Below are 25,775 nucleotides of genomic sequence, written 5' to 3' on the forward strand. Positions count from 1 at the left end.
TCTGTAGAAATAGGCTGTATTTTGAGTAAGATATTAACAGCTAATAAACAAAACAATTTCTTGAGATGAATCCATAGCAGGCTTCTCTCCTCAGCATTTAGTTATATGTTGTAGAAACACTGAAGAAAATGTGTAGGCAGGAAGCTTTTAATTATTGGAAAGTGGCCTAGGAACCAAGATCATGTTCCCTTCTGCTGCTGCTGTAAGCAAGCATGATTTTTCAAGCTGACCATTAATTAAATGCATAGTTCTTTTGCTTCTTGAATCTTTTTTTTAAGGATCAAGACTGATGGAAGGAAGCAGAAGAGGAGTGGCAATTGATGGGAAAAAGAATAGAAATTGAGACTTGAAGGAATTTGCTTTGTAAATGCATTAGAGGGAGGAAAATAAAGGCTTTCAGCTGGTGTGAAAATCCAGCAGGAGTTACCTGCAGGAAGAACTGCTGTGAGCTGCCATTCAGTTCACATTTTGGCTCACTTCTGGGATCTTGGGAAGCCCTTGTTCAAATTTGGCCACAGGTGTCGAGAGTGAGCTTGAGAAAGCCTGTGTTGCCTTTGGTGTCTGGCAGCAGGGATCTTGGGAAGGGATGCTTCAAGGGCTGAGAGGCACCTGTGTGTGCTCTGATGGACCTCTGGGGCCACGTGCATCTCCCTTGATGGCAGATCTTGCCACCCTGTGCATGACCTTACTTCACTGAACAGTCTCTTGTTTTTTTCCTCTTTGCCTTTGCAGGACAGATTGCACCTCCCAGCCACCTGATCAGAGTGGAAGGGAACAGCCATGCCCAGTATGTAGAAGACCCCATCACTGGGAGGCAGAGTGTGCTGGTCCCCTACGAGCCACCGCAGGTATGTTGTGAGCTCGAGCTGGTGCTATCCTGGCACACAAGGGTTGGGGGTTGTAACACTGGTCAAAGGAGTTGGGATCTTGGGCTTTCCCTATCCTCATCACAATTAATCCCTTCTTCCTTTCTGTCAGAAATGAGCTGTGAAACACCCTCCTTATCCCTTGAGAGCAGGAATTCTTCATTTCTTTTAAGGAAGCTTTGTATTGGGGGCCTATTTCATGCTGGTCCACTTGCAGCCCAGCTTGGGAAATGCAAGGGGAGAGCTTGGGAAAAGCAGAGCTTCCCATCCACCGTCTCTTCCTCTCCACGTTTGTCTCACCCAGGTCGGTACTGAGTTCACCACAGTCTTGTACAACTTCATGTGCAACAGCAGCTGTGTTGGAGGGATGAACCGCCGCCCAATCCTTATCATTGTGACCCTGGAAACCAGAGAGTAAGTTGTGCATCACGAGTGTAACCCTTCTGGCTCCTCTCCTACTTAGGGCAGCAATCCACATCCTTAGGAACAGCTTAATTCAAGGGACTATAGGATATTTTTTAGATCTTTGCAGTTGGGAGTTGCCCAGCACCTGAGAAATCTAGACTGGGAAATGGAAGGTGCAGAGTGTGGTGTGAAGCTGAGACCTGCTCGCCTGCATCCAAGATGCCAGCTGATGTTTCTCCTCACCTCTCTTCCCAGTGGGCAAGTCTTGGGCCGACGATGTTTCGAAGCCCGTATTTGTGCTTGCCCAGGCAGAGACCGCAAGGCAGACGAGGACAGCATCCGCAAGCAGCAAGTGTCTGACAGCACAAAGAATGGTGATGGTACGAAGCGCCGTAAGTAGCTGCAGAGCTGGGCAGATGGCAGATGGGGCTGTCTCCGGGTGCTTGTGCCACTGGGACAGAGTGGTGCTGTGCATGGGCTTGCAGGCAGGGGGGCATTAGACGTCTGTTCTCCCAGGGTGAATCAGCCTAAAAATTGAGCTGGTGTTCCCAAAGCAGTGTTTGACATTCTGGGTGTGTGGGCTCCCTTGCAGCATTGCTGGTGTTAGATTAGCCCTGCCAGTGGTGACTGGAGGGGGTGTTTATTTGCCGCCTTCCAATTATATGTATGGAACTCTAACCTTTTGAACCTTTGCTGCTTATTTGCTATCATGCTGTTATTCTTTGCTTCATCTAGCCAGTGTTCTCTGCTGTGGCAGGTGTCTTCCAACCACAGGGATGTAGACTGAGGCTGCACACAAACCCTGCTGTGCATTGCCGACGCCCTGGCAAGCGGCCTCTCTGTGCTCTGAAGAGAGCCAAGTCCTCACTGGACATGCAGGATGTGGAAATCCACCTTTGGTTTCCCCTGTACGCAGTGAAGGCAGCAGGCGGAACAGCAGGGTACAGGTTATGACAGCAGGCAGACTAGAGAGGGACTCTGTTTTCTCAGCGAGTTCTGCTCCCTGGCAATGGTCTCACCTTCATGGATCACTGATTTCACCAGCAGCTTGTGAGCCTTATAATACCAAAACTTTCTGTAACTTTCCTGTAAAGAGCCAGTGCTTGTTTGGAGTGTGATTTGCCAGGGTTTTGCCAGCACTCCTTGGCTGATGTTTCCTCAAGTGACATGGCCAGCCAGCATCTGCAGTCATGTCTGCCTTAAGGAGCCAGGAGCTGCAAGGACAGTTCTGGAGTGGCTCAGGCAGAGATCCCTTCAGAGCACTACAGATCTGAGCTGGTCATGCACTTCATATCTCTTTTGTATCTCTATTTGCCTTTTTCTTTGTGTGCCCCTCCCCTCCCTCTTCACCCCTTTTCATTTTTTTAATGGGATGCCTTTGGGGTTTCTTTTCCAGCTTTTCGACAAGGAACTCATGGCATACAGATGACATCTATCAAAAAAAGACGCTCCCCAGATGATGAGCTCTTGTACTTGCCAGTGAGTTCTCTCTCTTTTTATGTACCCTGTGTTTAATATCTCTAATGGTGACTCAAGGCTCACCTAGATGTCAGAAAGAGCTGAGAATGGGGCTGGGGTGTGAAAGAATAATTTTTATTTTCTTTAACTCCATGAACTGCAAATTTTAAATACATATTCCAAATAAAAATACTAAAAATTCCACTAGGTGCTAAGAATGGCTTATGCAAGGCATATGAGAATATCCCAAGGGATCTCTCTGTCCTGGTGGAAACACTATCTTTGAGATCTAAATAGGTTTCCTCCTCTTTCCTTTCTGGGTCTGCGGCACATTACATTTCTCTAGAAAACTGGGTGTTGTCTTACTGATGCTTCTGTGGCTTTTATGTTTATTGCAATTGTAATGCAGTGATAGAAGTGAAATATGCAGTATTAAGTGCAGACTCGGAAAAGGCAAGAAATGTCTCTGATTAGCCATTTAGCTCCTTCCCATGAGCCATGTTGAGTTGCTTAAATCACAAATCATGTTGTGCTTGGAGAAGAAGGGAGAGCGAAACCCAGCTCCCAAATTCATGTGCTGTCTTTTCTGAGGGCATGTAATATTCAGCACCAGATCTGCTTACATCTGAGGCAAGTAAAGACATTTTCTGTCTAAATAGGTTGAATCAGAATGTTGCTTTTGGCTGGCATAGATCCACACTGAGCCATATGACAACCCCAAGATGTTCATCAGCCTGCAGTGTGAGATTATCACTCTTCAGTATTTGCTGCACCTCTAGAACAAAGCTAGAATTTTTATTGTGTGAGCATACTGTATAAACAGACTATTTGCATCCTGCTCTGGTTGTTTACTTGACATTCTCAAATACTTTCTAAGGTGGCTATCAATAAGGTGTATAAATGCAGCCCTTTAAAGTTTTTCTTTCCCCCCAACCCCCTGTCCTTTTCCCGTGACCCAGGTGAGGGGACGAGAGACGTACGAAATGCTCCTGAAGATCAAAGAGTCCCTGGAGCTGATGCAGTTCCTTCCCCAGCACACGATCGAGACCTACCGGCAGCAGCAGCAGCAGCAGCACCAGCACTTGCTCCAGAAGCAGTGAGTACCAGCGTGCTTGCAGTGTCAGTGCAGTGGGGAGAGAGGAGAGAGACACAGAAGGCTTCTGCACAGGTGTTCACAGGGACATGGTGCTCAGTTGAGGGCTGAGCAATGGGACAGAGCTTCCCCCAGCGCACGGCCTGACTGCTTGCAAGGTCCCTCTCTACTCTTTCATCCCACATATTTCAACTTTTAGCCTTAGAGGGTGAATGAGGATGGGCTCAGTGCCTCATTTGACTTCCAGCCAGAGCCCAAGGCACAGCACAGCAAGGCAGAGCCATTGACAGACAGCCTGTGGTCAGAAACCTGCTGCATGTGCCCATCCCTGCTGGGTAGCACAGGCTGGGTGCACTGCTCTCCCATCGCTCCATGGCAATGGCAGCAAACATGGAACCATCTCCTGTGCCTTCTCCAGGGTATCCATCTGACCACCTTGCTAAGAGTGGGTAGAGCTGGGACTGTGAGCACGAGCTCAGCCAAGTGCTTGCACCCCGCTGCACTGCATTTCTCGTGCATTGGAGGGCTGGTGTTTCAGTGATACAACAATACTTCAGGTTGTTCAGCTGTAAAACAGGCAGCTGAAAGTCGAGAGCAAAGCTGAAACACAAAAAAAATCCTTTGTGGCTAGTGGGCACTTCAAAAAAAGATTCTATACACATTTTTGAAGTATTGTCAAAAACTGCCCTTTGCCAGATGACTCTTCACATTGCTCATGAGAAGTTTTCCATCCATTCTGAACTCAGCTAACAGGGATTGCCCTGGATGCTGTAAGTGTGAGGAGGATGGGGAAAAGAAAGGCCAAATAGGTGTCTGGGTTCCCAAAGCTTTGCAGTCAGAGGCTTGGGCAGAAAATGACTTCCCAGACGGGCAGTAAGCAGTGTCATTCATGGGCATTGCTTCACCTGCTGTCTTGGGTGACAGAAAATAGCCCCCGGGCTGTAGGTGGCTGCCAGCAGCAGTGCTTGGGATCTCGTGCATTCCTGGAGGCTGTGGGTATAACTCGTTCCTCTGCAGAGGTTAGCACGAGGCCAAGGCACCACATAAGTCCCACTTGAGCCTGTAGGGATTTATATCAGTGCTTTGGCCTTGTCTCAGGACTTCTGCAATACCACAGCTTTCTGCCAGGTCTCTGCATGTGTTCACATTTCGACCTGTGTGTTTTTAGTGTCAGCTGGAGTCTTGTGGAGGTGTGAGAAAAACCTTCTGCCAAAATGTCTGGAGCATCCAGGGGCTCTGGGCTCTTTTTTTGGGGCACTTAAAAATCTCATTATTGTTATTTACTTTTATCATTCATCTGCACTGTTTGTGTATACTATAGCTTGTATTTACTAGCTCCTAGGCATTGTGGCATTTGTGTGCTTTACTGCTTGTCTTCAAAGCTTCACCTGAATCACAGCCATTTCAGCTGAGAAATGGTTTTGTAAGCAGAAATGGACAACAGCAGATGACAGCTTTCCCTTGGTGCTGACAGTTGGCTTTGCCATAATTACTTTTTTCATTCTTTCTATATCAGTAGAATAGGTTCCTGGCAAATGAGGTTGGTATTTGCATTACCTTTAAGACCAGCGTGTAGAAGTTCAGCCATTTAATTTAATGGAACTTCTTTTGGCATGTCTCCTGGCACTTGTCCAGTTACAGACTCATTTTTCTGTGTTGCTGAGTGTGCTCATGCAGGGGAGAAAGATTAAGGGCTTTAAAGGGTGCCAGGAGCATGGAGAAAAATAACTTTCAGTATTTGTCCAGAGCTGCTGCAGTTGTCTCTGTCCACAGCATGCCATCAAGCAGTGTCCTCTGTACTGAAATGCATATTCAGGCAACAGTCTCTTTAGGTGCACTTTTGATTTTGGTGCTTTTTCCTCAGTAATCCATGGTGTGACTTAATATCTGAAGGAATGTGTTCAGGGCAAAGAGATGTTTAGGCTGAAAAGACTCTAAGATGCAATTGCACCCCAAAAAAGGAGCTTTAGGTCTCAGTGTGAAAATGGGGAGAGCAGCTGCTTTGTAGGGAATGGTTTGGATAAGAGCAGCCTTGCATGTGAGCAGGTTGCTGGGAGATGTCTTGCCACTGCTTCCTTGTCAGACTGGCCAAACTCGGGAGCACAGGGACTCCTTTTTGAGTCTGTTCTGGCCTTTCATTTTGTATGCAGGAGTGTACTTTAACATTTTGGTCCCGGTTCACCTTTAGTTCAATGCACATGTGAAAAGTGGGAACTGGAAAGCTTGTATGCATTGACCAAGGTGGAATGTATTGGAAGCTGTGGGTCCTAGCAGGGCTCTGTGGGAATGGAATGTTTGAAAGTTGCCTTTGGTTCTTCCTTCTCAAAATGGAGCAGCATCCACATGTGCTCCAGAGTCACACCTTGGTGGAGAAACTGCTGGATTTTTCAGTTTACTTTTTGGGGCAGTAGTTAACATAGAAAACTATCTAAGTATGTGGAAAGAGTTTTCCCTGTCACTCCTACAACATCCTTCATCTCTTTTGAAGAGTAGGAAAAGTAAGGTTAAGATGATCATGGCGAAAGGTAATTTTAAAAATATAAATCTGTCATTTTGGAAAACAACTGTATAATGGCTCTCATGCACATACAGACCAGCATTGCATTTGACAGGCCAGCAGATGCAGCTCTCTGACTGTTCTGGAATAGGAAGGACAAATCTGGTGGCAATCAGAATTCTTGTCCCACTAGATGACTAAAATACTGCAATGCTCCACATTGTGCCAGACCACGATATTTCTCTGTCTCATCTCCTCTCTCTGCTTGCTCCTTTGTGCATGGTTTTCTCCTATTTACTGTTATGCCAAATACCTTCATGATCATAGGTGGGAAGTTGTTGGTTTTTTTCTTTCAGTTTCTACTCTTCCTTTTTCACTGTCAAATCCTGGGGCCCATACTTGAACTGCAGCACACACATTTATTTAGAAGAGTTCATAGCCTGCTACCATTTGTGTAAAACAGATTTGCCAGATGATTACTGCTGCAAGAGATATCAGAGGTGGCTCATGCTCTCGGGAGGGAATATTTCCTCATTGCCCTGCTGTGAAATGTATTTGCCATCAATATTCCCATGGAGCTACCTGCATAGTCTTTAAGGGTTTCACTAGAAAACACTTTTTCATGTAGTGGGTTTCACTCTGCTGAGCAGTTTTCAAAACTATCTGTATTTCAGTTTCCTGCGGCAGAGAATCACAGAATATTTCAAGTTGAAAGAGACACATAAAGTTCATAAGGAACACCAAGCCCAACTCCTGTGATTGAAGAGTTTTTACAAAGTCTTCTAATGGCTGCCAAGAAGGGGGCTCTTACATCCAAGTGGGATCTTGTACCCCAGCAAACATTTCTTTCCTATCAGCAGGTCTGCAGCTATGAGCCCACTGGCTGCCCTTCAGTCTAGTGAGCAGCACAACTCACTATCCAAATGAGAAGGAATTAACCTCATTAGTGAGCTGTGACAGAACTGAGCTATCCATGCCTGGAGTGCTCCAGCTGAGCTGCGAGGATCCCACTGCTTGCTGTTGTGGGAAGGGGGCTGGTGGGGAAGGCATTCTTTGTACCTTCCCCTCGTTAATCTCCCTTTTGGTGTGAAAGCTAACAGTGGATTTTTGCATGATTTGGTTTGGTTTTGTAGTGCTGTGCTTGCATGTGAACTCCAGGCACCTGGATAGTGTTCTCACTACAGCATGGCCAAGGCGAAAGGAGCCAGGTAGAAGTGCTCTATGGGCTCTGAGGATACAGTGCCCTCTGCATCAGCTGGTGGCCCCAGGGACCCCTCAGCTTTTCAAAGGAGAATAATTGAGCTGTAATCAGTATGGCCAAGAGGCACTGTTCTCCCTCTCTAGCACCAGCTTCTGGTTTTGAAGTGCTTGTAGTTAGAAGTAGACTCAATGAAAGCTGCTACTCCTTTTCCTCTTTGTTGAGTGCTTTTATTCCTCTTGGATTTGTCACTGGAAACATAATCAGGGCCTTATTTGTACCCATGAGACTAGGACAGCATCAGATTTCTCTATCAACTGGTTGTTTTCCCTTCCTTGCCAAGCACTTGCTTGTGCCTGGGGCTTTCCAGCTTCCTAAAATCTCCCTGTTACATACCCTCACTGTAGGTGCTAAGACATCTGCTTTTTCCCTCTTTGAAAGCCCATACTGTGATCATGAAGGTGGAAAGTAACTGTTTCTCTCGTGGTGGCTGACAAAGGGTCCTGTACATTCATATTTTTCTTTTCTCTGGTTCCTTCTTTACAGTCTCCTTTCGGCCTGCTTCAGGAGTGAACTCATGGACTCAAGGAGAGACCCTCCCAAACAGACCGATGCCATCCTAAAACATTCCAGCCCCCCAAGCCCATCAGTATATCCATAAACCAGGCTGGCAGGGCCACTTTGCCCAGCTGGCAGGACTAGGAACAGTGGGGCAAATACACAGCCTGATAGCAGCAGAGTGAATAGTGAGAGTAAACTTCTGAAGGGACTCAAACTTTTCAAAAACAACAGACACTTCTACAGACCTCTTAGCTGTAGCCAATAGCATTGTGAGGTCAGGAACCATGATGTTGTCTGTCTTGGTGTAACTTTTTTTCCCCTGTTTTTTTTTTAATGTGTTAATACTCTTTCTTCTTCTGTATTTGTAGAACTCAGCAGAGTTTCTCTGAGCAGGTCTCAATTTTAAAATGGTTTTTGTCTTGTTTAAGTTAAAAAATGTGTCCATGGACTGGGGGGATGGAAGCAGAGGATATGTGTTTAAATGGTCTGTGATAGTCAATTTGGCCTGCTTCAGTGCTGGTCATGCACTAGTATAAGTAGCTGATGTATTTGTACTTCTGGGCAGGGAGAGGTAATAATTATATGAAGTGGCACTGCTAAGAAACCTTTTTTTTTCCTGCAGAAAAGCCCTCGACTTTGGCATCATGAGTTGTTTCCACTTATTTCCAACCTTAAAGGGTCTGATGTAAAGTACATCAAAATTGTAAGGAAGGCTGTGTGACTTTGACTTTGCACCAGCTCTGCTGACATTGATCCAGCTTTACTGAGCTTAGGGAGTTCCTCCTGACTCAGTGGGCTTGATCCAAGTGGTGGGCTGAACTGCACAAATTGAATGTATGGTAGAGTTGTAATGATATCTTTGTGTGCCCAGTGTCCCTGTCCCTTTGCAGCACAGGGTATAAAGGGTAGAATGTCCAAAACTCCCTAGCTGTGAAAAGGGGTTGGAGCTAGCCCCTTTCCTTACAGATGTTCAGTTTAGATGTTGCCTGAGCATTTCCATCAACCCTACTATCTTTTGCCCCCATCTCTCCAAGCCTCATAGTTCAAAGGAAAGCAGAGTCATCACACTTTGCAGTTGGCTCAGCCAAGTGGCCTCAGGCCCTGTCCACCTTGCCTATTAATCCTGCAAGCAGAGGGTCTTGCTAATTGTGTCTGAAGTGCTTCTGGGTTTAGCAATCCCTGCACAGAAGACTTTTTCTCAGCAAGGACTTGTAAATTCTCACACTGCTTTTATTAAACTCTGTCTCTGAAAGCCATTCATATAGGGCTTGGCTAGGAGGGGTCTGTGCCAAGCCCAGAGTTTACAAAAGAGGAGCAATCTGGATGTGGATACTTCCATTGAGGGAGGAGGAATTAGAGGGTGGACATTTAGCCCACTGAGAGGTGCTCAAACATCTTTACATGAAGAGCAGCCCCTGATGCTGGGAGAGAAGGGTTCTTCAACGCACACTCTCAGGCATAGCTTCTGAGGAGCCCTCCAGTCTTCACAGCAGCAAGACATAGAAATGTGAGGAAGTTACTGAAGGTACACCAGGAACAGTGGCTGGGGAGCAGAGCTTGGTTGCAAATGCCAGTGGTCAGCAGCTCCTGAGAAACTCAAGAGGCTGTATAAATCGTGCTGGGGACCTGTGTGCCCTGCAGTGCAGTCTGCTGGATTTATTTGGGGCAGACACAGCTCTGACAAACTTGAGGTTAGGCAATGTGAAGAGAAGGTGCCTCCCAAATGCAGAGCAGGCCGCCTGGCCACCCACCAAGGAAAAAAAGCCTGATGCGTTTGGAGAAGACTCTTATCTCTGACCATCACATCATCTGCTTCTAGGCAGCAGAGCAGGGATCTGAGCAGGTGATGACTGACATCCCCTTTCGGAGCCATACTCCATCTCTGGCTGTCTCCAATGTCTTAGCAAGACCTGCTCTACCATAGCAGTGTGGAGGAGGGCTGATAGAAAAGAGCCCCCAAAACTGGGGTTAAGTATATAAATAACAGCTAATTAAGCACTAGCAGTGCCTATTTCATACAGTTGTAGCTCTACAGTCGTTCCTTGTGTAAAGGTAATCAAAATCAAGTGCCTTGTTACCTTGCCTGGAAATTCCAGGAAGTTCTTTGAGATCACAAAGCAGGTCACTATTGTTCTGTGCCTTTTTATTTGGGAAAAGAAAGGCAATATGATACCTTTCCCTGTGAGAGGTGGGAACCTGAACTGTAAATGCAGCCCAGACATAGGATTATGTTTGGTACTGTTTTCTGTTCTTCCATTGAAGGTTTATTCCTAGATTTTTGCATTTTCTGCTTCTGGATGGCAATATGGAAGTACTGGGACAGGAAAATACTGATCTGTATTTAGAGCACTGCTCCTGGACCTGTTCACCAGCAAGTTTGAGGAGGCATCCACAGCCTGCACTGGAAGATTTCAGTTCATCATTTGGTGTGGCCTCTAGGAAATGCCTTGTACTGTAATGGGCAATACAACATCTCAGACTTCCACTAACCAAGAATGTAAATTATTTAGATCCTGTTGTTTTCTGGAATGCTGTTCTGATTTGTCCCACTTGGCTACAAGAGGATGATGATTGTGATGCTGATCTTAGTGGTGACTTGATTTGCTTTCCAACTACTAGGTGGTTATATTAGAAGGTGCTATTCTTTTTTTCTTTTATCAAATACCTGGAGCTGAAAGCAATTTGAGTTGCTTTGTAGTCTGTCCTCTGCAGGTGAAGTGAAAACTTTATCCCAGATATCTTTTCATTGCTTCTTTGCTATCTCTGTGTCTTCAGGAAAATAAGCCCTTTCCTTTCAAGGAATAACCAAGTGGGCTAATTGAGCCTTATCAGGTACTCAGGTTATATCAGTCTATGTCAGCTGCTTGATATATATCCACTCCCTTTATTACAGCTCTATTCCCTGAAGAGCAGATTGCATTCATGGCCTGCCTTGAGAAATTCCTGTGCTTGAAATCTAAGGGGAGTTATTATTTTTCCACCCCTGGCCCTGTGCTGTAGCTCCTGTCTGCCCAGTAACTACTGGAGCTCCTCCTTTCCATGCTCCCAGTAAGGTACCAAGCCTTCAAACCACTGGAGTGACTGAAAAGATGCACTGTTGTTTGCTTTAGAATAGAAGCAGTTTGGGATGGGGGGAGTAAAGGCATCACTCTGCTTTTCAGTGTCCTACTGCTTCATGGGCCTTCAAAGCAGATGATTGAAACTGAGCACGTGTGTCACTTGGGTGCCATTAGTGGACTACATCAGTGACACCCCAGTGCTACACAGCCCTGTGGGAAGCCTTGCTTTCAAGACTGTTGTCCGTGAGCACGCTGGCCTTGTGTGAACCTGGGATGTGATCCTTGGTGTGGCTGCTGAAAGAGAGGGCAGACACAGAACTGGACAGCTCTGATTCTACTTGTCTGTCTCTGCACTGACTGGCTCTGGGTCTGCAGGGACAGCAAACTGCAGGCACAGGGGCTTGGGTGGAATCTTAAACTCTGAGCCTGATCTGCCCAATTGCATTTAATGAACCTTTGATGTCATTTAAGGTTGCTTTACATGGCTGTGTGCTCCTCTAGCCAACAAGGACTCTGGTCTGCTCAGTCAGGTAATTGGTCAGTCCCAGCAGTTTGCTGCCTCTGGTGAAGGGCTGGTATCCAGTGAGCTGGGAAAATGTAGAGTTATATGAGACTGAACTGAACTTTGTTCATATATGGGACAAGAAAGTTCCTTCCTGACCTCTTGAGATGATCGGTATATGCCTTGAAGCATGAAAGACTGATTGCCCTCATATGAGCTTGCATAACTACAAATGTTATTTGCTAAATAATTACATAGCCTCTTGAAGAGAGAAAACTCAGTTGCAGAATGTGACTCAGTGCCTTTTGTATCAGACTGTTCCAAGAATTATAATAGTCTCTTAATTGAAGTCCTTATACCTTGATATTAAAATGCATTTCATTGGCATTGATATCAAAGAAATGTTAATGCTCTGACTTCTAATCTTTCTTGAGACTCAGTAAGTAAAATTTTAATGAAAATCACCGTGCATGACATTCTTATATCTGTTTTTAAAAATCGAGGAAAACAAGCAATATATTTTAAATGGGTCCTCAAACACCATGTAGTCCTTGTGCTTAATACCAAAACCATTTTCTTGTGTTTCTAAGGCTCTTGCTATATTGATGTGTGACATTAATTTTCAATAAAATTTTGCATTTTGGTTTATCTTGAGACTTCTCTTTGGCTAGATGGCTTTCTGTCGGCCTTTTAAACATCTTCTCATGTGATGGAATAGCTTAGTTGAAACTAGTGTGGGTACAAAGAAAAATGCTTTTGTTTTGTTTTATTCCCTTGAACTTGATGATGTTAACCTTGACTCTTAGGAGTGTGAATGAGATAAGCATGGAGTCCCTAAGCTATATGCTAAAGTATGCCTTTGTTTTCTGAAGTGTTTTCTAAAGTTTTGGGCTGGCTTGTGTTTGATTGCTTTTTGTTTTTCTTTTACCCCCAAAGTATTTTGTAGTCTCATAATTAGCTTTGGTGGTGGAGAGGGCAAAGATAGGCCCACTGCTGACCTCAAAGAGTGCAACTCTGTCCTTTGGGAAGCCTTTGTTGATTTGAGTTGGAATTTTGCTGTGTTCACTGACCTCTTCATGACCTTGCAGATCATGCAGATTTTGCTGTAAGAGACTCTTCAGGTGTGTATTAATTTCAGCTGAAGCTTAGTTAAGATAAGTGCCTAAACCCATGAAGAAATACTCACTGGTCCTAAATCCAGAAGCGTTTTAGGCTAAGGGCGGTGTCAACTTGACTTGAATTTCATGGCTGGCCTCAACTTTCATAATTGGGGAATTGAAATGTCAGATCGAAATCTTTCCCTTCACTCTGAAAAGTTAGGTCTGAACTTCATGGCTCGGTTTCACTTCCCCTTGGGAGCTGCTGCCATTGTTAATATTAATTTGTGAAGCTTCTTGTGCTTTCCACTTCCTTGAGTCTGTGAAGTTTGCTGGATCTTGTCCTGCATCTTCACTGCCAAAGGACAGTTCACACCCTTCTGTACCTCCTGTAATTGTGTAATTAGGTAACATTTCTTCAGGGCCTTAGATACTCTAGCCTGTTAGCATAGATGTTTTCTCCACCCAACACTGCAAGTCTTGAAAGTGCAGGAAGCTGGAGACAATATAATTGTATGGAACTTGACCTTGAATGCTGAAGGTTTTAATAAATTGTCTAGGAATAAGCCTTTTCTTTCCTTTTACACTTTGCTTATTTGGAGTAATAATTATTTTATTTGCATAGAAGAAAAGCCAGTTCCCAGGAATTGGTGTAACCAGTTATACCCAGATGGGAACAAGTTTCCCAGTGGGAAATAAGATGAGAATGTGCCCTTGGACATTCACCATGGGGTCAGTGTGATAGGAGTGCTGGGCTCTGTGGCAAGCTGGGTGACCTCGACCTCTGCTCTGCAGGGTGACCACAGCCTGAGGGTACTTGTGCCTGGGAAGCAGACATATTTCCCAAACCTTTGCCCAGTCCTACAAATGCCCCTGGTGTCAGAGAGAGATAAACCTGCTCCCTTGTGGCATGGCAGTGCTATGCCAGTTGTGCTGTTGGACCAGCTTTAATGATAATTTTCTGCGTGTCCCACATAAGACCCCACTCCAGATGGGATGCCACAGCCGTAACTCGATCAGGGAGCTGGGCTGCTGTTCAGAATCAGCCCAGTCTTGGCAGTCTGGATCACTCACATGGCAGGATTGCAGCTGGGACCCTCAGGGCTGGGCAGCGGGGAGCTCTGGCAAGCCTCTCTGGCCCACTCCATGAATATGCTGGGTGGAGTTTGGGGCTGAATGGACTTGTGGGAGGCTAGTGCTGTTGTCAGGTGGTAGCAGGAACCTGATCATCTTTGCAAACAGCCTAGAGGGTTTGGATACCAGGTTTGCCTTAACACCAGCAAAAGCTGCCTGTTGGCATCCCAGGCAGCTCTGACCATCTCAGTAGTGGTCCCTAAGATGCATGGAGTCTGCCTTGAGCAAGAAGCCTCTGGCTGTTATAACTAGGAATTTTGGAAAAAACAAGGTGGTAGGCATGACCCAATCTGAAAACACTTTCTGCAGTCAGGTTTCAAGGGCGTTTGAGATGGTTTCCTCAATTCTTGTTCCTATGAAAAAGTTCTTGACTACAAGGAGAGTTTAACTTAAAAATACTCTTCAAATCTTGGCACATGTTTGCTGGCATTCCATATATTCTTTTCAACTTAAAAACTTGCATAGACACTTCTCCTTAAATAAAAAAGTTTCAACCAAAAACTAAGCTTTCCTTTTTTTGGTATTTCACTTTTTTAAAGTGCTGAAAATATCTGGGAAACCTCTTATTTCTTGTTGACTCATTCTCCAAGGATCTTTACCTGTGATGATCCTATGGTATCAGTGATTTCACTGGCCAGGTAGCCCCTTGGGTGCACACTCTCAACAACCAGCTGCTGTGATCCCTGTCCTAACATCTCCTTGGTTTGCAGGACCTCCATGCAGTCGCAGTCCTCCTATGGCTCCAACTCTCCACCACTCAGCAAAATGAACAGCATGAACAAGCTGCCCTCGGTCAGCCAGCTCATCAACCCCCAGCAGCGCAACGCCCTGACCCCAACCACCATCCCCGACAGCATGGGAACCAACAGTAAGAAACTCTTATTCCTTCTTCTCGTGTTGCCTGCGTGCTCCCTGCTAGTCTGGACAAGGAAATTTGGCATCTCCACATGGCTAGTGTTAAGCTGGAGAGCCTGGAGTAATTCTGTGTAAACCTACAGAGCCAAATAAATATTGCTCGCTGGTGTGCCATGGGGCAAGGCTTCAGCATCTTGCTCAGAGCCTCACAGGGTGATCAGAGCTGCTGCTTGCTGCAGATCTAGCCGGCTGCACTGTCCTCTGGCTTTCGAGACTTGTTTCTTCTTCCTTTCCCAGCAGAGGAGATGCAAACGTTGGCAGCATTTTTTTCCCTCAGTTCAATTAAGACAATTCTTAATTTTTAAGGAAACATCTCACAGTTCTGTTCCTCCTGGCTGCTGCTGTGTGCTCAGCAACCCTGTAAATCCAGGATGCCAGAAATGGTTCTGGGGCTGAGTTTTGTTGAGGCTTTTTTGGTTGGTGTTTTGTTTTTTAATTTATTTCAAAACAGCTGGACTCTTGCCCACACCTGTTGCTGAGCCCCTTCTGGTGCTCTTGCTGTCTCTGAAAACAAAGCTGTTTGGTTGCTGTATTAGGTTACTCTGCTGGCTCTGTCCTGCTCCTCTCCTATGGCAGGGCAAGCCAGGCTTTCTATCCAGCCTGTCTGGGAGGGAAGGTGACGTGACAGTGGCACTTTCTCCTGTGAGGGGAGAGCTCCAGAAGGACTCTCTGTCATCTGGTCCTTGGCCCTGCCTGAAACTTCTCATGAGCTTGCCCTGTGCAGGGTTTTACAGGGGATTTCAGGCTGCTTCAGCTGTGGGTGCTGTCCTTGGGTACTGTGCTGGGGGCAAAGCCAGGGTCTGGGCATGCCTGGGTAACAATGTGCTCCTCCTTCTTCTCTCCTCCAGTTCCCATGATGGGCACCCACATGGCCATGACCGGTGACATGAATGGCCTCAGCCCCACGCAGGCGCTGCCTCCTCCCCTCTCCATGCCTTCAACGTCCCACTGCACTCCCCCTCCTCCATACCCCTCAGACTGCAGCATCGTCAGGTGAGCGGGAGCAGGCTGCCCAGCACACTGCCCACACGAAGGCAGCAGAGCCCTTGGGTCTGGAGCAATGGATCCCACTGGGCTCTTGGCTGTCCTGAGGCTGGCACCCTCTGGCCACCGAGCCTCAAATCCCCACCTCTGAGCAGATGAGAGAAACAGGGATGTTAGGACTGCTAGAAAGCTGAGGGATGCAGCATCTGTTGGACTGGTGGAGTTTAAGGGTGCCAGGCTGTCTTGCAAACATTTCTTGTTTTTCTTTTTTTCCCCCCTCTGCCCCCTTGACAAGCCATGGCTGGGATCAGAAGCCCCTGTGCCCTTTGTGAGGTCAAACCAGTTGAAAGATGCTGCCCATAAATGAGGAATCCTTTACACTTAGGGAAGAATGTGCTGACTGGCAGTGCATGATGTGTCTGAGCCTGGACCCCATGCCTTGCTAAAGCCCTCTGTGCATGCACCAGGCTGCTGTGGGCTCAGCCACATTCTGGGTGATGTGACCTGGCAGGAGGGTCTGTGTGAGCCCTCCTGCCTCAAGACCCAGGCTGTGCAGCACTGGCTCTTGACTTAGGCAAGATGCTGCCATGAGGGCTGTCTGCTGGGTGCTGAGCTGAAGGACTCCCTCGTTTGTTTCATGTGGCAGCGATGTGGCTTGCTGGCCTGGGATGTCTTGGAGGAGGTCAAGCCAAGGGTGAAAGCTTTGTTTCCTGTTGCTGCAGATTGGCTGAGTGTTTGGTTTTTCTGTGGTTTGGGCTGTTGCAGCCAGGGTGATCCTATTTTCTCTCTCCTTCCTTCCTTCCTCCTCTGCAGCTTCTTAGCGAGGTTGGGCTGCTCATCCTGTGTGGATTATTTCACGACCCAGGGGCTGACCACCATCTATCAGATTGAGCATTACTCCATGGATGTAAGTAACTCCTCACCATTTCCTTTGTTTGCGCTCTTGGCCCTGCTTTAGGAACAGGTCAGAAATCCAGACTGAGTATACTTCTATTTTCACATTATTAGTTTGATTTAAGGCTGTTGGGCATAGAGTAGAGCTGTTGTGAGGTGAAGAGAGGCTGGACTTGGGGCCAGCACTGTAACTGCCTTGCCTGGCACAGAGAAAGAGTGTCTCCCCTTGCCCAGCTCTGTCTGTCTGAGCCCCTGAAGTGGCCCCAGCCCACGCGCCTGTTAATTCTGCAAGGCTCGGTTTCAGTTTACACCTCACTCGCCTGCAGACAAGTAGGCTCTCCAGAAGTGGTCTGCAATTTTCCCTCCCTGCCTCTGTTTTCTGGCCTTACCTTAATCGTCTTCCCTTGCCACTGGCATCTCATCCCTGTTTGTTGTTTTCACTTTTTTACTCTTGCATGGCTTTTGCTGCAGGGTTGCTGCTTCCTTTCCAGGGCCATTGCTCTCTTCTGAGCTGGCTGTCCTGTTTTTTTCCCCCAAGACTTTGGGAGACTGTGGTGCTTTTTCTCCCTAGAATGGGATGTCTTCCTTCTGCTGCTGCTCTAATTAGAAAAGCTGACCCAAATTAACTGAAGTTGGTTGCTAATATTTTCAGAAGCTGATACCGTGTATCCCAGAGTTTAGGTAATGCAACCCTCAGGTTTTGCACCAGAAATTATGGGGCCTTAAAGTACAGGTTTTCTAAGGCTATGTGTCTGTTACTAAATTTTGTTATGTTAAAGTAATTAAGGCAGTTCCTGCAGAGTCACACTCAGAGCTCTGGATACTAGAGCTCAGGCTTGGATTCTAAAATCCTTTCGCAGGCTTTGTAATTAACATGGAAATTTTCAAGGCCATTGACCTTCAGCAGCCCAGCATCCCCCACCACTGACAGCCAGCAGATCTCCCTGAGGTTGTCTTGGAGGCCTTGCAGACCAGTTAAGCTTCTAGCTTTAAATCACCACATCTTATGCATGAAAAAGTGTTTTGTGCGACTTAAAAATAGACTTTGTGCCTCCAGAACTGGCCGTTGCTGCCTTGTGGCCACACATGCCTGCTCTAGAGTGAACCACCAGTTCCAGGAGCAGTGGTTTGTCTTCTGCTGCGCATCGTGGCCACCTGGGTTTTAGCAGCTTTGGTGGCTCTTGGTGGCCCAGAGGCTGTGTTCACGCCTGAAGCCCAGCTTGCCCCGGGATTCCCCTGCTAAGCCCTGCACTTTGCCTTGCAGGATCTGGTGAGCCTCAAGATCCCAGAGCAGTTCCGCCATGCCATCTGGAAGGGCATCCTGGACCACCGGCAGCTCCATGACTTCTCCTCCCCTCCCCACCTGCTGCGCACCCCCAGCGGCGCCTCCACGGTGAGCGTGGGCTCGAGCGAGACGCGCGGGGAGCGGGTCATCGATGCCGTGCGCTTCACGCTGCGCCAAACCATCTCCTTCCCGCCCCGTGACGAGTGGAACGACTTCAACTTCGACATGGATGCCCGGCGCAACAAACAGCAACGCATCAAAGAGGAGGGGGAGTGAGACCCACGGGCCCCCCTCCACCCCGCCCCAGCCACAAACTGCTCAGCCCTTCATTTGTCTTCCTTCTGCTTGGTACTGCACCCTGGACGGAGGGCAGAGGGAACCTTCTTGCTCACTCCTGCTAGGTCATGCCCTGGGTGCTGTCTAGGTCGTGCTCCTGGACTGCAACCTCCACCCCAGCTCTTGCAAGGGGAAGAGCTGAGCAAAGGGGGAAGGTGGGTGGTATTTCTTTGACTACCATTGACCTTCTTGAGAAGGCCAACTTGTTTTGTGTTTTCCTTTGGGGAGAGGGCTTCTTTTCTTCACTTTTGAATCCTCACACACCTTGTGGGTGCCCTGACCCGAAACATGTTTCTCTCACCCAGCTATCCCACTTTGTAAAGCAGGAAGGTTGAAATAAAATTCTAAAAAGCCCCAAAAAAACCCAAAACTCTGGGGGAAAAAAAAAAACCAAAAAACAAAAAAAAAAAAAACAAGCATCCAAACACACTGCAACAACAAAACCAAATGCAAAAAACCCCAAAACAACCCAACCTTGAACTGACAGTTGATCTGAAAAATAAATGGGAATCGGTCTGCTGAACGCTGCATTTAAACAGCCTCTTCCCATGGAGCTGAGTGCTCTGTTCATGTGTAATATTCTCCAGCGGAGACAGCACATGCACTTTGCTGGGCAGGCCAGCGCTTAGAGTATCTTCATACATCCTCCTTTTGCCTCGCCTTCTCTGGAAAAGCCAAGCCGGCTGTCTCTCCTTGTTTTGGGTATACATTCATATGTATGTCCTGGTTGGCATCTTTCAGGCTTGGAAGTGTAAATAAAACTGTGGGTCACTCTTGAATTCTGTCCCCGCCTGACCTTTAACCATGCTGTGATACTACTGACATTTAAGCTATAGAATTAGGCTTTGCCACACATGCAGCCTGGCTAGTTCAGCATAAGGATTTGCCCACCTAGCCTCAGTTAAATGGAGGAGTGAGAGCTGCACTCTGGTTTGTAGGACTTCAGCTATCCTAAACTCAGAAAACCTTTTGTTTGGACCATGCTAGATTACGTGGGAGGAAGCCAGACTCGTCTTTAAATACATCTGTAGTGGGTTGGAAACTGTTGTGTTTGTTGCTATAGGTTAAGTGACAAGCAACTAGAAGAATAACCATAAGCTGCCTTAAAACAAAGAGTATTTCTGGGAATTATGAGTGCTGTTACTGCAATCAGCCATGTTTACATGAAAAACTGATTTTTCTCGGTTTTTTTTCTTTACTCGTTCTACCATAGTTGTGCTCTGAGGCATTTCCTCTGACTGTCAGTGGTCCTGTGGACAAACAACAATGTGTGTTTTCACATTTTTATTAGCCAAAGTACTGAGTGAGACTCTAAGGAATACAACATAAGCTGAGGAGCAAGGCTCTGCACAGCTGCTTTCAAGTTGGCTTGGTCTTTTTAACAGTAAGCCTGACTTTTTTTTTTTTTTTTTTTTTTTTTTTTTTTTTTTTTTTTTTTTTGGCGGGGGAAGGATTAAAAAAGCAGCTTAAATGACTTGTTATCCTACCTTACTACAGCTGAATATTCCTGTCTCAATGCAGTGGCTGTTTGTGGGCCCTGCTCTGTGTCACATATTTCATTTAAGTCCGATATGGTTGGTATCCTCCATATGTCTATTGTGCCAGATCTGTTTTGCATTCAAAGACTGCCTTTTGGTGGCTTTGCAAGCCTGTTTTGGTTAGCCATAAATGCTAATGCCAGATGGTTACACTGTCAAGTTTGTATATAAATATTTTTTGTATGTGTAATTTTTTTGTTTTCCTACAGTGCGACATGATCAGTTTTATTTCTTCTTGGGCGACTGGGTCTGACAGAACCACAATTAAATGTTGTTGTTTGTTTTTCTGTTTTTTAATTATTATTTTTATGCAGAAGGTGTGCAGTTACAAATCATGTAACAAACAGCCAGTCACTGGAGGAATACATTTGTATTTTTCATACTGAGATTACTGTGTTACTTTGCAGTTGAGGGGGGAGCAAGCACCTACTGAAAGCCTGTGGTATCATTTTATTTTGTAACACTTCAAAGAGCAGTGTCCTAGATTTCAAAGTATTTTAACATGCTCAGTGTGAGAACTTGCTATAGCTCTTTATTTTTTTCTATATGGTACAAAACATGAGTGTCGTTCTGCTCTTGACTTGATGCAATGATTAATTCAGCAGGGCAGTGTTAGCATGGGGAAAGAGAGCAGATACTTTACAAATCCCTGGAGGTGAATTAGGCTGTGCCCTTCTCACCTCCAAGGTTTTGCATCTCCATTGTGTAGTCCTTCTGAGGTGCTTCAGTATTGTACATACACTGATACAAAAGACACTGTCACTTTTAGGATCTAGGGAGCTTCTGACTATAAAGGTTAGTGCAGTTAATGCTGTGCCCAGAATCGGTACAAGAACTTCAGTATCTGCTTTTCAGCTCAGCAGTGAGATGGAGCTTTTCTGCTGCATCACTAATGATTAAAATATATGCTGTGAAAACCTTTTTTCCACTGTATGCCATTATGGAGCCCACTTCTGTATAACTGGAATCTTCAAGTGACTTTGAACTGCTGTAGCTTTTGCCCTCCCCTGTAGAGCTGTGATTTTGTTTTGTTTTGATGCATCAAAGTGTTATGGCTTAATGGAGCTGAGAATCTGCCAATGCTTGTAGCAATGACCATGTTACCTGGACCAAGGCGCCTCTGTGTGTTCGACACCTTGTTGTTGAAGTGAATGAAAATAAAAGCCAGAACTGAAAATGACACTGGATTCCCAAGCAACTTCTTTTCCTCCCTGTGTGCCTTCTTGGAAATGTCCTCCTCTGGGCAGCTGGGGCTTAGTGTCACCTTTGCCCATGGGTGCAGTCTTCTGTCCCCACAGAATCTATGTCTTGAGGCTGTGGTCCAAAGTGCCATCACACATCCATCTGCTGCCCTTCTGACAGATGCAGGTCAGCTCCGTAAGCCTCTTGCTGAACTGTGAGGTCTTCAGCCTTTGGCATGGCTCTTTTTTGGCCTTTCATCAGATTTCTGTACTTTTTTTTTCTGAGCAGGGCACCAATTAGTGTCCCACATTCCATGTCGTACTGGAGGGAAGGTCTGTGTGCTTGGAGCAGTCAGGATCAGTGCCGTCCTTTGATGTCCACACTTGGGAAATAGCCTTTCACCAAAGGCTTTGTGCATCACCCTATGCATCCTAGCAAAGCCATTTCCTTCTCCTTTGCATCTCCTTTTTTCTTCCAAGGATTTGAAGAAACAGGTCAGAACTGGTGGGGGGGCTGTCCTGAAGGGGATGGGAGTGGAGTCCCCTCCATCAGCTGGGGCTTCATTCTGTCTGTGGACCACCACATTAACAGCCCAGCTTCATCAGTGGTTTTTGACAGGGGCCCCACGGCTTAGAGTTTTTATGGATTACAGTTGAGGGAAGATGCTTAGGAATGGGGAGAGTAGAAAGAAAACACCACAAAGGTCTTAAAAGAAGAGGCTGCCCCAACCTCCCTTGGGAGCTGGTTTAATTGGGGTAGGGAATGCCTGCCTGATTTCCTTGGTTCTGATTGCTGTTGCTTTTCCCTTTTCCCTAATTATTAGAGAAGTAGTTGACTCCAGATACCAATATCCAGAGGTAACAGCACCCTGGTTGCACTCTGGCAGTCAGGAACTGCCTGAATGTGGTATTAAAAATTAGTATGTTGGTCTCAAAAGAGAGAAGTGCTACTAGAACAGCTGTGAGAATTTGCTTTTTCAGCTGATGGATTCTGCCTCTAGATGAGTGGATTTGATCATGTAAAACAAGATTTCAGTTTCCATTGAACAGGTAGTCTTCAAATACAGTTGTCATTTCTGACTGCTGTGATCCACTGCTGAAGTGGGGAGCCTCTACATTGCTTAGGTTACAGCAAGGGGTTCAGTGCTGAGGAATCCCAAGCTGCTGCTCTACCTTTTGCCCTCCACCCATACCCATTGGAATTTTGTCTTGGATATTGGGATGCTTCGTAGGCAAGCATGAAGTTTTCAGGGCAGGGATCCATTACGAGCTTCCAGCTGTGCTTTGCAAGCCTGGGTGGACCTCTGAAGACGTGCATGCCCTTCTCTGCTGTTAGTCCTAAGTGTGCTGAAGCTAGCAGTCCTCTGGAATGAAGCTTACCCGGACGCAACAAAACTTGGCAAGTGTTTGAGTGGAGCCTGTGGAGGGTGTCTTGCTCATCATGTTCTTCCTGTCCTGTGTGCCTTCACAAACCCCCTTCCTGATGGCAAAGCAGCTGCCTGTGCCATGGGGGAAGGATTGCAGGACCTGGCCTCCCACTCTGCCTCTTCCCAAGTTGTTTCTCCATGGGAAAACCATGTGGGCAGCCCAGCCCTGCACCGAGTCAGAGCTTGGGCTGTTTGCCCTTCTGATTTACGGAGCTTTGGAAAGTGTGCCTCTTGTCGTTTGCTGGGTGGGGGTTAGTGGGGAGCCGTGGCAGGCCCTGCAGGGCTGCCCTGCCTGGCCCCTGTGGGCTGTGCCTGAGCTGAGCCTGTGCCACGGAGGTTTGGCAAACAGCTCTCTCTGCCTGCCAGGCTCCAGCTCGTGGTTTCTGGGTCCTGAGTTGTTTTGCCTCTCTGTGACCCATGGCAGAATTGTTTTCCTGAACACATAGTAGAAGGTGGATGCTGGAGTTTTGGAGCCTTATTGTTGATATTTGGATACACTGGCCATGAAGGTCAAATAAACAGGAAGGAAGCTAATCTTTATGCTCTGCTGGCAAGGACTGGCTGTGGCGTTCTCCCAGCTTGCTTCCCTAAGATGAAGGAGCCAAAATTTTATTCAGAGATATATGATAGTTGTCCTTTGTCCTGCTGCTGGGTGAGTGTTGCTATGGACTTGGCTCAAACTGGTCAAAGTCATTTTTTTGGGGGGAGGATTTGGAGGATTAACTGGTTTTGTTAAAATGTTTTGACTTCCTTGCAAACACTCCTAGTATCATATGTTTTATTCTTAGGAACATCAGCTCTTCCTTCATTAAATAAGCCAGGTGCCTGGGGCCACAGGTGAGTAAAGGAAAGACTTTGTGGGATTAGGGGGCAGGAGATGCAGGAATTGGGGCAGGACAAGGGATCTGCAACTACAGGTCCAGGGCATGGATGAGCACTGAGAGGTATCACTGAGGGTGGTATACAGTGGCTGTGTACCTGTAGCATTGAAGCCAAGGCCAGAAGGGTCCCTGCTACACCTGAGGACATTGATTGTGCCCAGTGCGTTTCTGCCTCGGTGGCTGCAGTCACAGCAGTGCCATGCCCCACCCTGCTCCCACAGCAATATCCATAAGAGGCCCATGGACCACTGGATTTCGATTTGAGTGCTCTAAGATTGTTTGGTGAGGGTCTCTGTGGACCTTTCAGCTGATTTTCTCACCAGTGTTGTAGTGCACTGCCCTTCGCCTTTGTGGTAATGTGGGCACAGCAGCCAGTGGCTTTTTGGCTGTGCCACTTCCCCGGATGATGGGGATACGTGCTCCAACAGGAGGTGTGTGCCTGCTGGCATGCTCAGCAATTACTCACCAGCAGCTGGGCTGATACCAACCATTACAGCATGCAAGGCAGATGCTTACATTGTCTCTCCCAACAGCCTAGGGAAGGAGATTAGGCTCTCTGCATCATCAGTGGCAAGAAAGTCCCTGGGGAGCCATTCAGGGCATATTAGATTCCCACTCTGAATCATGCCCTGGAAGATGCAGTCTCATTATTACCTGCATCAAGGCCAAGGGAAGATTAAGCTTGTTTGTTAATATTTTGCAGGGTGGCTCTGTTTGTGCAATCAGCTTTGCTGGGTTCCAAAAGCTTGTGGCTGTGCTGCGAGAGACACTGTCATGGCACAGCCGTGTGCAGCAAAGAGACTGGTGTGGGGCTACGGGGAAAAGGGGAACAACAAAACAAATCAGCAGGCCTGGGAAGAGATGGTTCTTTTCCTCTTCTGTTCAGCTGCCAGCAGTCGAGAAGAGAAGAGAAAACAAATCCAAACTTGAATTAAAAAAAAAAAAAAAAAAAAAAAAAAAAAAAGAAACAATTGAGACAGGGTGAGAGCTGGCCGCACAGAAGCCAGGACTCTCCCGTGTCCAGCGTCTCCCGCCGCGTGGGTTCCCTGTCGAGGGGATTTGCGGAGCAAAAAAATCACAAAAATCCCAGAAAAGAGGGACGAGCCCGCAGCGCTGCCGGGCAGCCACTGCCCCCTGGCGGCCGCGCGCGGCACCGCGCCTAGCTCGGGTGCGGGGCTCCGCTCCAGCCCCGGCAGCCGCGTGTCCCCCGGCCCCTCCGGCGCTCACAGCGTGGGCACGCGTTTGGAAACCCACCTCTTCTCTTTTCACCCCCTGCACCCCACGTGCAGGGGCAGCAGCAGCAACTCCTGTTTGTTTATTTTACATGGGCGGAATAAGCTAGTGACTTGTTGGTGTTGCAAAACAAATCTTCCTGCGGCCGCCTCTTGGGAAAGCTGCTGCTCTCCCGCCTTTTGCTGTGCACACGGGGGATCCCCCAATGTTGTGCCCATCCCAACAGTCCAGCACAAATGAGAAATTCAGAAGATGAAGACCAAAACCCATCACCTGCCAAACCAGGAGAGATGATTCCTCTCACCCCAGGCAGCCCTTAGGTGCAAGAAGCCTGAAGCTGTGCTCTTAGCTGGTGAACCTCTGCCCAGAGACGCCTTCAGAGCCAGAGCCTACCCACCCCAGGAGGCACGTTGGAGGCAGCAGCCCTGCATGGGTGCCCCGTGCTGCAGCACCCCCCAGGCAAAGCCGGCGCGCAGCAGCGCCCCGGGCTCGCAGCACCGTGCGTGCCGTGCCCGAGGGCAGGCGGGCTGCTGCACCTTCCCTGCACGCACACTCAAGAGCCGCGGCTGCAGAAGCGTTCCCTGCCCGAGCGATACACATCGCTCTTCCAGCTGAGAAAACACCACCGGCTAATTGCCGAGAGCGCCCGCCGCAGCCAGGAGCTCCCACGGCACAGCCGGGCTGGCTGGGGGGCCCGGCGCCCCGCCAGCCCCGGCCCAGCCCCGGCGCCCCGAGCGCACCTGTGCGGCTCCGGCTGCTGCTGCCCGGGCTCGCCCGGGGGCTGCTGGCCCGCAGGCTGCGAGCTGGCTGCGCCTCCGTTTGATGGTGCGTCTATCAGAGCTCGCCCTGGCACGTGTGGGTCCTGCTCTGGGGAGGCCAAATGTGAGAAGAGCCCCCAGCTGGGCAGGCACCTGCTGCAGCTGGGGGCTGTGCCATGGGGACGGTGTGCAGCCCCCAAGGAGAAGCAAGGATGGCACCCACCTTGGCTGGCAGGTGGAGAACGGTGCTGTGCTGGCAGTCATGGGCAGTGCTTGTGTGGGGCCACCTCTCTGCTCGGCAGCGAGTCACCCCCACCCCCTGCCTCGGTCCCCAGGTCCCAGTTTTCCTGGCTGGGGTTGCCACAATGTTCAGGGAGCCTGAAAAGAAGTACCATTTGCACTCGAAGGTGTGGGAGGGCTGCTCAGCTCTCAGGTGTGGACAGGCGTTTTTCAGGCACTTCTGTTCAGGTGTT

General features: G+C 47.7%; 1 protein-coding gene across 5 annotated transcripts in view; it reads left to right on the forward strand.

The window, feature by feature from the left end:
- TP63 (tumor protein p63) overlaps positions 1-18,647 on the forward strand; it is a 151,565-nt gene extending 132,918 nt beyond the window's left edge. For 3 of the 5 annotated variants that reach the window (XM_068200668.1, XM_068200663.1, XM_068200666.1), the window contains 9 exons: positions 733-848; positions 1,171-1,280; positions 1,527-1,663; positions 2,668-2,750; positions 3,689-3,825; positions 14,581-14,738; positions 15,634-15,778; positions 16,583-16,676; positions 17,928-18,647. In XM_068200668.1, coding sequence (XP_068056769.1) covers positions 733-848; positions 1,171-1,280; positions 1,527-1,663; positions 2,668-2,750; positions 3,689-3,825; positions 14,581-14,738; positions 15,634-15,778; positions 16,583-16,676; positions 17,928-18,224 — 1,277 coding nt within the window. In that variant the 3' untranslated portion in view covers positions 18,225-18,647. Of the gene's footprint in view, positions 1-732; positions 849-1,170; positions 1,281-1,526; positions 1,664-2,667; positions 2,751-3,688; positions 3,826-8,063; positions 8,207-14,580; positions 14,739-15,633; positions 15,779-16,582; positions 16,677-17,927 lie in introns of those variants that run through there. The other 2 variants (XM_068200665.1, XM_068200667.1) reach the window with 2 other exon arrangements.
- Positions 18,648-25,775: the final 7,128 nt, after the last annotated feature.

This window comes from Anomalospiza imberbis, chromosome 10 (assembly GCF_031753505.1).
Source record: "Anomalospiza imberbis isolate Cuckoo-Finch-1a 21T00152 chromosome 10, ASM3175350v1, whole genome shotgun sequence".
In the NCBI taxonomy this organism is placed as follows: Eukaryota; Metazoa; Chordata; class Aves; order Passeriformes; family Viduidae; genus Anomalospiza; species Anomalospiza imberbis.